At 55.4% G+C, this 12,802-nt stretch overlaps 1 protein-coding gene across 1 annotated transcript; it reads right to left on the bottom strand.

Moving 5' to 3' along the window:
• Positions 1-89: 89 nt before the first annotated feature.
• Positions 90-12,154, bottom strand: EFCAB3 (EF-hand calcium binding domain 3). The gene is made up of 23 exons (XM_048046446.2): positions 12,021-12,154; positions 11,617-11,919; positions 11,371-11,470; positions 10,885-11,084; positions 10,706-10,791; positions 10,429-10,530; positions 9,941-9,982; positions 9,621-9,680; positions 8,658-8,759; positions 8,008-8,106; positions 7,344-7,463; positions 7,145-7,249; positions 6,474-6,545; positions 5,710-5,802; positions 4,723-4,819; positions 4,541-4,614; positions 3,909-4,052; positions 3,322-3,393; positions 2,574-2,700; positions 2,062-2,255; positions 1,360-1,544; positions 1,078-1,269; positions 90-479 (listed from the first exon to the last, which is right to left on the bottom strand). The coding sequence occupies exons 2-23, from the start codon at positions 11,805-11,807 to the stop codon at positions 192-194; spliced, it is 2,745 nt and encodes a 914-aa protein (XP_047902403.2). The 5' UTR covers positions 11,808-11,919; positions 12,021-12,154; the 3' UTR covers positions 90-191.
• Positions 12,155-12,802: the final 648 nt, after the last annotated feature.

Raw genomic sequence — 12,802 nt, 5'->3', positions numbered from 1 at the left:
GGTGGGGGGGGGGGAGGAGGGGGCGGCCGTTACCTCAGCGCCGCCTCAGGGGAGCGGCGACCCGCGGCTGCGGCCGCGTGCGGTGGAATAAAAACGATCAAAACGCTTGTCTCGGCTCTTATTTCGCGTTTTACTACCCCGGAAGGCAGGGTGGGGGCGAAGCCCGGCCCAAACCGGCACCGTCCGGCGTTTCAGCGGGTTCTGGTGGGGTCCAGGAACGTCCATTTGGTGGCGGTCGCCTGCCTGGTGGCCCGGCGATGGCGGCGCTTCAGGCGGTCCAGCGCCTGCAGCTCCTCGGCGGTCACCAGCTCCTGGCACGCGTTCCACGACCAGGAGTAGGTGGAGAAGGTGTGGTGGAAGCGCTTGCTGCCCGTCTGGCGGCCGATCTCGGCCCCGCCGATCTTCCGCCACAGCTTGAGCAGGCTGGCGCGCTGGCGGAGGGCCAGGCTGTGCTGGTGCTGCTGGGCCACCCGCGCCTCCTGGGAGCGAAGGGGAGAAGGGAGAGGAAAGGAGAAGGGGGGCCAAGCTCAGGAGGAGGCAGAGCCCCATGGGGGGAAGCCCCACGGCTCGGCCCCGGTGGGAGCACGTGCCGCAGATGTGCGTGCAAGGCTAAAAATACACCTCGGCGGCACGCTAGGATGTGGTGGTGGCAGGTTATAACTAATTCATGCTGACAATTAACAGTAATAAACAACTAAGCTATTATTATACCTCTGGTTTCGTTTTTCCTTGCACTTAGGAGAAAATTGCCGTGTAATACCCACGTCTAGTTAAAACATTCGCCAGACAGTTAATATATAGGTTGCACGAGTGACCAGTCACCCTTCGGTGCTGGCTGAATTGCAGTCCCCACACCGCAACCCTAATGTCTGTGCTCTAAGCTGTACGGTATCTGCAGCCTGTGTCTCCTTGCCACGGTATATAAGTGGGGTTGCCAACTATCATTATATATTACTTCTAGCTTTGTGTCTTCTCGTCAGAGTAATGGCTACCAGGGAAAAAAAAAAAGTTTTAACTGAGCCTGTGACTGAATGCTGCAGCAGAAAAGGGGGAGAAAACGTGAAGCGAGTGCCTGACCGAGTGAGGAGTGCTGTGCGGGCGGCTCCTGGAGGGCAGCTGGGGCGTGGGGCTGGATCTCACGCTCGTGTGTGCTTGTGTCTTGCCCTGGTTGCCTGTTTTTGGGTGACGCTGTCTGTTCGGGTGCGCTGAGCTGATGGTGGGGGAGCGTTTCTGCTTTCTGCTGAGAGCAGGAGGCTTGAGGGTAGCAGCCTGATTAAACAAAACGCAGGTTTTCAGGCTTGTCCCCAGGCCTCCCTTGGTACTGTTCGATGTATCAGAAGCATCATGCTTGTCTCTCACCTCCTGCACGTGGTTTCTCTCATGGATGGAGCAGCTCTGTGTTGAAGCTACTGGCTCTTTCTTTCTCTGCCTCACCAGCTTCTGCATGTTTTTTTTTGGCTTCACGAGTGTCTCAGTGTCTTCATTCAAAATTAGTGGGAAGACGGGTACCTGAGCATACGGGCTGCTTGTACGGGGCACGGATCCTGGCAAGGGGAAGATAGAACAAGGGTCACTGTACAGCCACGGCCAAGTGACTCTTGCTCTTTTTCCTCTGACCAGAGAAGAGCTTGTAGGTCCCAGGTTTCTCACTCTTTTGAAACACAAAGCTACTCAACCACCAGAGACACTTCAGGAAGGTGATTCCTTTGTCCCTAGAAGTCTCTGGAGCACAACCCGCTCCAACTGTTTGATTCCGCGTCTTGCCCTAGGAGGGTTATAGGCTGGAAGAACTCCCAAGGTTGGCTCCAGCTCTGTTTTCTGTGCTCCTCTTGGCTATTACTGCCTGGGGAAGGGTTTGCTAATGCGAGGCTGGTGCTGGGACTTGCTGAATAAAGTACCAAAGCACTGATTCTCCACCTTTGGAGGAGGCCATGTACCATGAAGTAAGGGAGGAAGCTGTGGGAAAAGCCCCAGTCAGTATTTCACCCTTGTAACTCTGGTGAACTCCCTTTTGGACAGAATGGGAATGATAGAGTGGGAATGACAGCGTGCGAGCCTTACCTTTGAGTCGTTCCATATAAGCTGCTGCCTCTGTTTCCTTCATCATTGAGATGCGGGCAGCGCTTACAAAGGAAGTCATAGGATAAACCAGATCTTTCCTAGTTTTGTTGTTGTTCTTTCTGTAACTCGTGAGGAAATCAGCATCCAGCCAGGCTTTGTGGCCCGTGTAGTCCCTAAGCTTCTGCTGGTAGTAACTAGAAGACAAAAGAGGGCGTAGTTGTCCAGCAAAACAGAGCCCAAGGCCTGCTCAGCACTGGCTGCTGTACGCTGACATGTCTCGAAAGCCCATATTTAAATGGTGTGAGATAGACATGTGGTGGCCTTTACAACAACACCTTTGTAAAGAAAATACTGGAGCTATGCAGGTGCTTTTGGATGTCCATCTAGGTATGAAACATTTCAGGAAATACAGTCTTGGGCCCTGATATCCACATATTAAGTTAGATAATCCACATATGTCCCAGTAAAGTGGAGAGCTTCCTTCTCTGTCTTGCACTGCTAAGGCAGCTCACCTGGCAATCTGAAGAAGAGTTTTCTGGGGCAGAGCTGCCAACTCCACCAGCTTCAGCAAGACTTTGCAGAGGAGGATTCCTCTGGCATCGACATAATCGAAGCTGCCTGAATCACTTTTCTCAGGGACTGGAGAGAAGGAGAGCAGTCAGAGCCGTGACTGAGCCTTGTCTTACCTTCACAGAGCTCAGAGGGAGCAGAGACACCAGCAGTCCCCAGAAAGATCTGGACAATAGGGATCTATCCCCATTTTCTGCTGAGTGCTGGTTAGACATCTAGAAGGGAGGACGAGTCCCTGCAGCCATTCATTAGCCAAAGAAGGATAATGTCTTCTACTAACGGCTTCTCTGTTCAGGCTAATGTCTTCTACTACTACTGCTTCTCTGCTTGAGAGCTGAGTTTGGCCTCTGCTCTGTTAGGCAGGAACACTTGGACTTGATGCTGGATTTGTGCCACTGTCCTTGTGTTCCCCTCGCTGAGACTGGCCAGCACTACGATGGTCCTTCCCCACCACTCTTCTCTGCTGCTTGGCCTGGGGACAGAGCTAACCCTCAGCTGCACTGTCACAACCCCTTCAGCTATCACGGTCCTGTCTGAGCAAAGCAGCCTTTGTTTCTTTGGGTCCCAATGCTGATTTCTTGCTCCGTACCAATTAGACTGGGAATCAGCTAGTTCAGATATCTCTGGGTAACTGAAAGTTTTGCTGGAGGGGAGCACAACACTTGCATGGGTAGGGTGTCTCTTACTTACATACTGTCTGGATAAAGCAGTTCTTGTCAGTAATGGTGGTCAGAAAGTCTGAGAAATTCATCGCCTTGTCTCCTGCAAGCAAGTGGCATCTCTGTTAGCAAGGCAGATTTTTGCTGTAACAAAATGCTGGGGTGAGCAGCTCAGAGCTGGCACTGCAGAAAGATTTGCTTGCTAAAACCTAAGGGCAGGAGAACAAGCTGCTAAAACTTTCACACGTAACTGGACAGTGGCACTTAGTGCTTCAGCATGTGTAAAGGGGTCCAAAAAGCACGGCATGCATTTGTGAAGGATAGAGCCACTGGTGAGTGCTCAAACACAACAGCTCAAGCACGGTCCCTGGCTCTTAAAACATCTCAGTACAGCACTGCCCACGGCTGGGAAGGCACATGGAGAAGGATCACTTTACACACCCAGAACAATCCATGCATCGAGCCCAGTCCCTGGAAGTGTTCCAGGCCAGGTCGGACAGGGCTTTGAGTGACCTGGTCTAGTGGGAGGTGTCCCTGCCCATGGCGGGGGGTTGGAATTAGGTGATCTTTAAGGTCCCTTCCAACCCAACCCACGCTATGATTCCATGAGGCACTCACCATCAGCTTCTGCACACACCAGTTTGTTGTAGGCCTCCTGGCCAGCCAAGCTAATCCCCAGCTGCTGAGCAGTCACCTCCAGGCTGTAGAGGTTAATATTGCCATCCGTGTCTTTGGGGAAGAAGTTGAAAGCATCGGAGAATGCTGCAGGCAGGCAGGGAGAAGACAGCGGTTTAAATGTGGTGTGGGGGAACAGAGCTACCTGTCTTACGTTCTTTTGGAAGCAATGAACTGTAACCAGTAGGGATTTAGGACTGGGGTGGGTTGTTCCTTCCTGCCAGTGGCAAAGCATCTACCTTTAAATAGCTACTGACAGTGCAGGGCAGTCGAGGAGTCTGGGGAGAAGAAGGGTAAGCACGTATTTGACGTGAGGTGCTTGGTTGGTTTAGTTCTAGCTCTGCTCTCCTGATTTTCAGCTGTCTCTCTGCCAAAAAGGGCAGAGACGCTTCCTTCAGTCTCTGGGTCCCCACATCCTTGGGACATGGAGTTGTCCCTTCCTTTGTGTACCCCAAGCTGAGGTTATTGTCTCAGGAGGGTCACGCAGTGCTGCAGGACCAAGCTAAAGATCGAACCACTCCTGTCCGTGCTGGCAACATGTCAACGGGGAGGAGCACGTAGCAAGGTGCCGTTACCTTTCCATTGCTTCTTTGTCATGTTCCTCACTGCTTCACGCTCATTTCTCGTCTGAGGGATCTGTGGGAGTTCACTGCCACACACACAATGAGGAGGAGACATGGACAGGCTGACAACTGAGACGTGATCACACAACAGGCCTCAGCGTTCCTACAAGCCCTGTCTCCACCTTGATGCTTACCTGCTTGTCTCCCTTGTGAGGGGTTTTCGAACCCTCTTCTTTGGCAGGAGCTTCAGTTTTACCCGGGTTTTGGGAGCACGGCCAGGAGCAACTTTTTCTGGACATGGAAAGACAAAACCTCATGGGCTTCCCTCTCGCCAGCACCCACAGCCTCAGACATCCCAAGGAGGAGAGCTGGAAGGACCCTACGATGGCACCTTTCCCCGTTTTGTGCTGCAGCAGCATTAGCTCTCTGTGCCCTCCTGTCCATGAGCAGCAGGATATCGAGCAAGAGAAATCTTGTGCCTCCCAGCGTCCCCTGTCCTCTGCTCTTCCCTGTGGATACTTTCAAATCCCTTCTTCTTGTCACTTAAGCCTCTGATTTCCCATCCCACCAGCAGTGGACATGGAGGGCAGCTTATATCCCTTCTTCCTTGTATCCTTATATCCCTTCTTCCTTCCCTTCAAAGCAGCCAGCACCTGGGACAACCTGATGCCCACAGAGGCAGCATTTCATGGACAAGCTGTTTTTCCTTTCTCTTCCTCGTGATCACGGTGGCTCATGGTACCCAAAGGCTGACTAATCACAGAGGGGAATTAACAGCATGCCAAGCTTTTTCTTGCAGATATTTGCCTCTGCCTGCTTATCCAGAACCTGGCTTGGCTGATGGACGAGAGGCCACACAATTGCCATCGCAGCACAGCCAGCCTGTCACACTGTGACCCAGAATGAAGGCGTCACAGCGCAGGTAGCTGAAGACCCAGGCTCAGTTCCTGCTTGTCACCCCCAGAAAATCCAGGAGAAACCGGGTAAGGCACTTTGGGCCGTGTCCAGGCATTCAAGTCCCAGAGATGCCCAGAGCTTGGCTGGGTAAAACCTCAACCAACCTCATCCAGTGCTGGCAATAACTTGGCAGCAAGTGGAAGGCTGGTTTGGAGTCTCCTTCCCACCAATATTTCTATGGATTTGGAGTCTCCTTCCTACCAATATTTCTATGATTCACTCACCATCCACTTGTGCCTCTTTCAGCTTCTCTGGGGCTGAGTGGATGCTCGGGGTGGCCAGGATGGAGCCCTCACCACTGACATCAACTTTGGTCTCTATGAAAGCAACAAAATAAAATCTTTTGAGCACTATTTTCCTTCTAAGCATGATTCTCTTAACCATCAGCACCACACAGCAAGGCGTTACTGCCTTCTACACACAGCCAGGAGGTGGAGGGAGATTGGTTAAATAAAAGTAAGAGCCGTGTTATTAACATCCTTTGCCTTTCTCCAGCTCTGTCCTCCAGAGGGTTTAAAATCTTTTCAGCACATTAGTGAAATTAATCTTGCCTGCACACAGGGAGGAGAAAAGCCCTGGCATCGCTGCTATGAGGGGGAAGCCGAGCGAGACGAGGTGGCTCGCAGACAAATCAGGTCTGTGCTGTGCAGGAGAGTTGCAGCAAGAAGGGGAACAGAAGCCAGAGGGTGCCAAGTAAATCTTTGCAGCCCATCCTACGGCTGTGCTTTCCTACCCTGGTGGCTCAGGAGTTATGACGCGGAGCACGGCGTGTGTTGAGAGCAGCACCGTGCCTTGATTTCTCCAGCAGCTTCCACTGGAAACGTACTGCAGCTGCTGGTGTTCCTCTGCTTCTCCCCCCGCAGCTTCATTACCAGCAGATTTGCAATTCATTAAAATACACGGCCACAGAATTTTCTTCTGAAGGAAGAAAATCTAATCCTGTTTGCTGTTATCTGGCAGCAGCTTGCACGATGGACATCTCACTCACCTTCCTCCAGGGGTGGTTGCTGGACCACCCTCACCACCTTCACGGGTTCGCTCAAAGTCGCCTTCCCATCAGCTGCAGGGGGAGAGCAGAGCATTCAGGGGAAATAACAGTTATAAAAATGGTAAACTGGTGGGAATGACAGACAGCAGAGCATGGAGAGGATGAGGTGCTGGTGCTGGACCCAGTGGCAGCTGCTACACAAGCCAGGGGCTTGCCCCAGATGTTGGTTAGAGCTTGGTTCCTTCCTAATGGGGGCAGGATGGAGTCTTCGGGGAGGGTTAGGCATTGGAAAAGGGGAAAACTGAAAGCAAAAGTGCCGGGGCTGGCTTTTTACAGGCAGGAGTCCAGAGTGACTGCATTGGACACTAATCCCCATCACAGCGTGAGGGCTCTGTGACGGCTGAGACGGGGCAGGGGGACTGTACTGCTGGAGGAGCAGTCACGTCCCTCGCCCACAGAGACTTTCCTCCACGTCTACCCCATGTGAGTGGGAACCCACAACATTATTTTAAGGGGATCAATAGCTTCGTGTAGCTTCTTGCGTTAACATCACATCCTCATCACTGGACAAACACCAGTACGGGCACGCAGAAGGCTTTTAACTCAGCTGTTGGTTTCCAGAGACGTTTAGGCTTCCTCTAAGGGAATAGATCTCAAAAGCCTACCCCTACCTTCCACGTGTCCCGAGGGTTCCTGCATCTCCTGGCTGCCCACGTGGACCTCTCTGGTTGTGGTGTCTGGGGTGGAGACCAGGTCCTGGGTGCCGCCCTCATCCCCTAGAGCCCAGGCAATATTTGAACGGAGCGGGAAGGGGCTCGCTGGGGACATTGCCTTGGCAATGACAGTGGAAGGGCAGGCAGAGACCCTCACCGTCCACAGCAGCGGGACCCAGCACCTCCTGCAGCTCCTCTGGGTTTGGGGGGATCTCCCCCAGGGGGATCTCCACCGTGGCCAGGTCAGAACCAAAATTATCCGCAGTGTCTGCGTCCTCTGTAACAAGAAAGCGTTAGAAACCTCCTCTCTGTGCTGGCAGCCAGCGGAGAGAGACTGGGAAAAGGTTATTAATAATAATAATGGAGACACCTTTGCCTTTCACCTACCCTTTCCTTCTCAGGATCTAAAGGACTGTAGCCACAATAATGCAATGAAACTCCCTCCCCCCCAGGCAGGGTGGGATGTTGAGGCCAAGAAAGATTAAATTTCCTTTCCACGGCCATTCATCAACCCTTGCTTCCCTCCACACACTGTCTAGCCCTCTCTAGGCACAACCCCCTTTTACTTTTATATGCTGAAGGATGGCATTTATACCTTGCCAGGACACACGGAGCAACTTGTGCCAAATAATGCAAAGCAAAAAATTGAACATGAGATTAAAGGTGAGGGAGAAGCGGAGAGGATTTAACCTCTGCTGAGTGCAAGGCGTATCCCAGGCCGTGGCCAAGCTCCAGAGACCTCTCTGAGCTCCTCTTTCTGGGTTTTTGGCTGCAGAGGCTGTGCAGGAGCAGAAACCGAGGAGAGAAATATCAATCCCCACCCGTGGTGTGTCCCGGGACCTCCTGCAGCTCCTCGCTGGCTAAGGAGACCTCCACGGTGCCCGCGCTGGAGCCTGTGTCCCGGCTGTCGACTGTGTCCCCTAGGGAACGGGGGAAGATGAAGCGTGGTCGGGGGGGAAGATGTTTGAGGAAGGAGAGCCCAAGAGACAGACAAGAGCTTGCAGGGAGGCTCTTGGCTGCAGCTTTAAATGCCTCGCCAAAAAGGGAGTTTACAACACCGAGAACTCTCATATCCGCAAAGGATTTGGTGATTTTGGAGAATTTCACCACAAAACTGCTTCACAAACCCAGGGCCTTTTTGGCCAGCTAGCCATCCAGGCTGGAGGTCCAGGCTTTCCTAGAGCACAGCGTTCTCATCTCAGGTTATCCCTGACTCCTTGAGATCCTATAATGGCTAAATCCCAGAGCAACCCCGTCTGATCTCACAGCTGACCCAGCTTTGAGCAGGAGGTGGGACTAGAGGTGTCCTGAAGTCCCTTCCAGCCTGAATTCTATGATTTTGTGCCCTGGGAAATGTCAGTACTTTGGCTTTCATTTATTTATTTAATTTTAATCCCACCTCTTTCTCCTTTTCATCCCCAATCCTTAAGCTTCCTGCCCTGCAGGTGCTGCAGGACCTGAACACACTCACCATCCACAGCCACATCCTCCTTTGCCTCCTGGTGATGCTGGTCCGAGTGGGTTTCTGCTGGGGCGAGGTGGGACTTCAGCTCTTCGACACAGACCTGCTTCCCTAAAATCAACGGGGAAATGCGTTTTGTTCCAGAAAGTTTCCTGGAGACTTGGGAAACTCAGTTCTGGGTTGTGAACGGGCAGAATGCACCTTAAGCTAGTGGCGTCGGGAAGAGCTTTGCTCGTTTTTTGGATTTATTAAAATACATCAGACCTTTTATCGCTCAGTGTTGCAGCAAGCACCTGAAACCCGAAGGCAGCTTTAGCACAGTGCCCTCTGGGGGGTCTTCCGAGGCTCGGGAAGGAGCCGGCGGAATAAAAGCAGCATTGAGGAGAGCCCCAGCCCGCGGTGCTGCTGCAAGAGCGGTGCCTGCGGGACGGGCTGGCTGTAGAGGCTCCACAACCTGGAAACCTCCACGAGGGAGAACCCTTCGGGCTCCCTGTCTGCCCGGGGGAGATGATCGGGAAAGCAGCACAGAAAGGCGGAGAGCGGCCGGGAGCGTGCGGACATCACCATCTAGCGGTCCCTGACGCCTGCAGCCTCAGCACAGCCCAGCATTTGCAGGTTCGGCAGGGCTGCAGTTGTTTTATCAGCGCTTGCAAATGGCTTCTCCTGGGGAGCTGCGAGCAGCCTCCACCTCCTGCTCCTGCTCCAGGAGGTGCCCCTGGCTGCTCACGGCTCATTTACGGCGGCCGGTGCAGCCACATGGCCCTGATTTTTTTGGGGAAAAGCCACTCCGGGGTCCCAGCACTTGGTTCCTGTGGTCCCGAGCCTGATCAGCCACGCTCACCGGCATTAAGGGCTAAGCAGGGGTCTTGCCCCACCCCATGGCTCAATGGGAAATTCAGATTTTCTGCGTTACAGGGACTTTGTTCAGAGTACCCAGGTGTGGGATGGTCACAGACGGACTCTGCTGCTTACCTTCCTCGTGACAGTCTCCATCAGCCTCCAGAAACTGGCTCACGTTTGCTTCCCCGCTTTCTGGAAAGGAAAAAGGAGTTTGGGGTTGGAGGATGCACCGAGGTGTTTTCCTGCAGCTGATCCAACACAGCCACCTGTACAGAGGGACGGGCACCTGAGGGGACCGTCCCACACCTGCCCCAGCTGGGGACTGAAGGAGAAGTGGGTAGAGGTGGCTGTGGCCCCTGGGACAAGGCGTTCACCTTCTGCTTGTGGCTGCAGGGCAGCAGCCAGACCCTGCGCTAAGTGCCACCGGGGCCACCGGGAGTTACACTGCTCACCTCCTGCTCCAGCTCCTGGAGGCACGTGGTAAACAGCAGGACCTCAAATTCCATTAAAAATAAAGATCTCATTTTTATCCTGCTGGAAAAGTAAAGCTGAAGATCATGAAAATGTGTTTGAGATGGGAGTAGGACAGCCTGCAGATGGCCTGGAAGCTGCGAAGCTCGGGGTTTCACCTCCGAGAGGTGCCACAGGCCGACTGCCACCAGCTCTGAGGCTTTGCTCTTGGTTTTGGGCCAAGATTTTTGGATTAATTTGGATTAATTTTGGATTAATTTTTGGATTAATTAGGATTCGCCCAGGCTCGGCATGGCCGGTGTGCTCATTTCTGTGCTCTCAGCAGCACCTCTTCTCCTGCCAGCTGTCTGCAGCCGGTGGCTGTGCGATCCAGCTCCGGCCCAGGTTTGCTATCAGGGGACCCATAAAACACGCACAGAAGGGGATCAAGGCTGGTGTACACGTGCCTCCAGGACAGTTCCGTGCTTACCATGAGCCTCAGCTTGTTTCAGCCCCTCCTGCCTCCCTTCCCCTGCCGGGCAGGTCCCCAGGCTGCCCACCGCCACGGTGTCCGGGACATCAGCCTTGTCCCCTGCGGTGGGAGGAGAGAGGAAGGGAGAAGTTTTGGACACCAGCACATTAAATGGTCCCTGAGTCTGGTTTCTCCAGAACACCGGATTCACCGAGGTGGGACAGAGGATTTCAGAGGAGTATGCTTGGAGCAAACACGGTTGAACGGAGTGGGGAGAGCCGGGGGTTAGGGCTACCTTCTGTCCCCAGCACAGCCTGACCCTGGTCTGCCTCCTCTGCGTCGCTGGGACTCGGGCACAGGTCGGGCGAGAGGCTGCTCCTCCTACCGAGGGACATTCCCACACTGAGCGCCCGTCCTCCTGCTTTGGGGACCTGGATCAGCCCGGGGAACGATCCCCGTTAACATCCCCGTTACCTGCCCTGGGCTGCGGCAGCACCCTCGGGGGGGCTGGGGGCTCTGCGCCCCGCTGCCTGGGGGGAGCCCCCTGGGGCACTGCTGGCCGCTGAGGCTCGCCGCTGAGGCTGATCCTGGCCGTTGCTCACGTCCTTGGTTTCTCCTTTCTTCTCGTGCCGTGGGCGCTGTTGCTTCAGTAACGCGTCCAAGGACGGGGGCGTCTGGGGCCGAGAGCACCCACGTTGTCAAACACCACGTGGGCTGAGCCCAGGGATGGCAACCGAAGGGACCTGGTGGCCACCATCCTGGGGATGCTCCCCTAAGCTGGGCCCATGCTGGGCCACACCGGGGTGCTCAGCAGTGGCCAAAGCCATCCCCAGCGCAGCTCCCCGACCCGGCTGCATCCCTGGGGCTGCGGGTTACACGTCTGGGTGATGGGTACACGGTTTTGAGGGGCCGGGTGTGCTCCCAGCAGGATGCGTGTGGGGCCACGCTGCCCACCCTCACCTGTATTGCTTTGTCCAGCTTTGACACATCCGTCCTGCACACCGCCTGCCGGGGCGGGTACACCTCGGCCGTCAGGATCGTGCAGCGTGGGGCAGACCCCCTGCAAGGCGAGCACCGTCCTGTCACCCCCTGCACCCTACCTGGCTGTATTTCTACCTCGAGGGCAAGCAGGGAACATAACGGAGCCCTAAAACACGAACGGGGACAAGCTTCGTCCAGCCAAAGAGGAGGCATCCCCTCACTTACGTGGAGGCTCTGCTGGACGTGGAGGTCCTGCTGGACATGGAGGTCCTACTGGACGTGGAGAGCTCCCTGGGGGCAGTCGCAGCCGAGGAGGGGGCAGACGCTTCCCAGCTCTCTGCTGAGCCACGTTGCGGTGGCTGATGCTGCTCAGAGGCCACAGGGCTGCGGGACTTCGGTGGCTTATGGGGCTTCATCCTCTCCTTGGCCAGCCCTGGTGGGAACGGGGCCCTGCGGGGCCGTGCTGACTCCCAGGTCCTCGCACCCAGCAGGGCCACAGCCGGGATGGTGTGACCCCGGACTCTGTGTCTGCAGGGACAGGATGTGACCCCGGAGCAATGGGCGTTAAGGGTCTGCAGTGCGGACCCCCGTCCCATCGCCCCTCTCTGGGCACCCCGCAGCAGACTCACCCCCTGGACGATCGCCCTGGTGGCCTCGGGTGCACCCAGGCAGCGCGGGGCAGTCCCCAGGCTCGCTGCCTGTTGTCACCGCTCTGCCCGATGTCGCCCGGTGCCACTGTTCTGCCTGATGTCACAGTGCCTGGGGCATTCCCTGGCTCAGCTCCCCCATGCCAATAAGCACCGTGCTATGACAGGGACCGATGAGATCCCTAAGGGTGACACAAGGATTGGGACGACACCCCAGCTCCAAGTACAACAGCACCTCCACCCCTCCAGCTGCTCGCTGGGCCCTGCGCCATGCCCATAGCCCAGAGCAGGAGCAGGACCCCCCCATGTACCCCTTAGGGGTGACCCTACAGGGCTTGGCCCCAGCACCCTTGCTCCAAGGCCAGGCTTGCACCCTTCCAAAGAGTTTTCCCAGCACTTTCTGCGGTCCCAAAATGCTGCTTTGGAAGGTGCCCACCAGGTGTCCCTGCAGCCCTGCGTGACGTGGTGCTGAGCGGGTGCCCAGGCTGGGTGCTCAGGCAGCACCCAGCTCCCAGGTTTAGCACCTTTGCCCCCAGCCCAGCTGCCCCCAGGATGGGCCTGCAGTGGTCTCAGCCCAGCTGCCCTCCTCCGGGGGCTTTTCATGCACACTGAAGGATTTTTGGAGTCTTACAGAAATAGGGGGGCTGCTGGGGTTTGCTCCTTTGCAGTGAACAGAGGGGGCTGCCAAGAGAAGCCCAGCCTGCAGCAGGCCCAGGGCCATGCTGTGCCCCCAGGTGCGCTACCTGCTCCAGGAAAAAGCAGTA

Source organism: Anser cygnoides, chromosome 22, assembly GCF_040182565.1.
Source record: "Anser cygnoides isolate HZ-2024a breed goose chromosome 22, Taihu_goose_T2T_genome, whole genome shotgun sequence".
In the NCBI taxonomy this organism is placed as follows: Eukaryota; Metazoa; Chordata; class Aves; order Anseriformes; family Anatidae; genus Anser; species Anser cygnoides.
This window is presented reverse-complemented; position numbering and strand designations above follow the sequence as displayed.

Coding starts and splice junctions, on each gene's coding strand:
- EFCAB3 (XM_048046446.2), bottom strand. CDS start 11,807: ATGAAGCCCCATAAGCCACCGAAGTCCCGCAGCCCTGTGGCCTCTGAG. Junction 10,531..10,705: donor GGCTGTGCTGGGGACAGAAG/GTAGCCCTAACC, acceptor CTCCCACCGCAG/GGGACAAGGCTGATGTCCCG. Junction 4,053..4,540: donor GACAAAGAAGCAATGGAAAG/GTAACGGCACCT, acceptor GCCTGCCTGCAG/CATTCTCCGATGCTTTCAAC.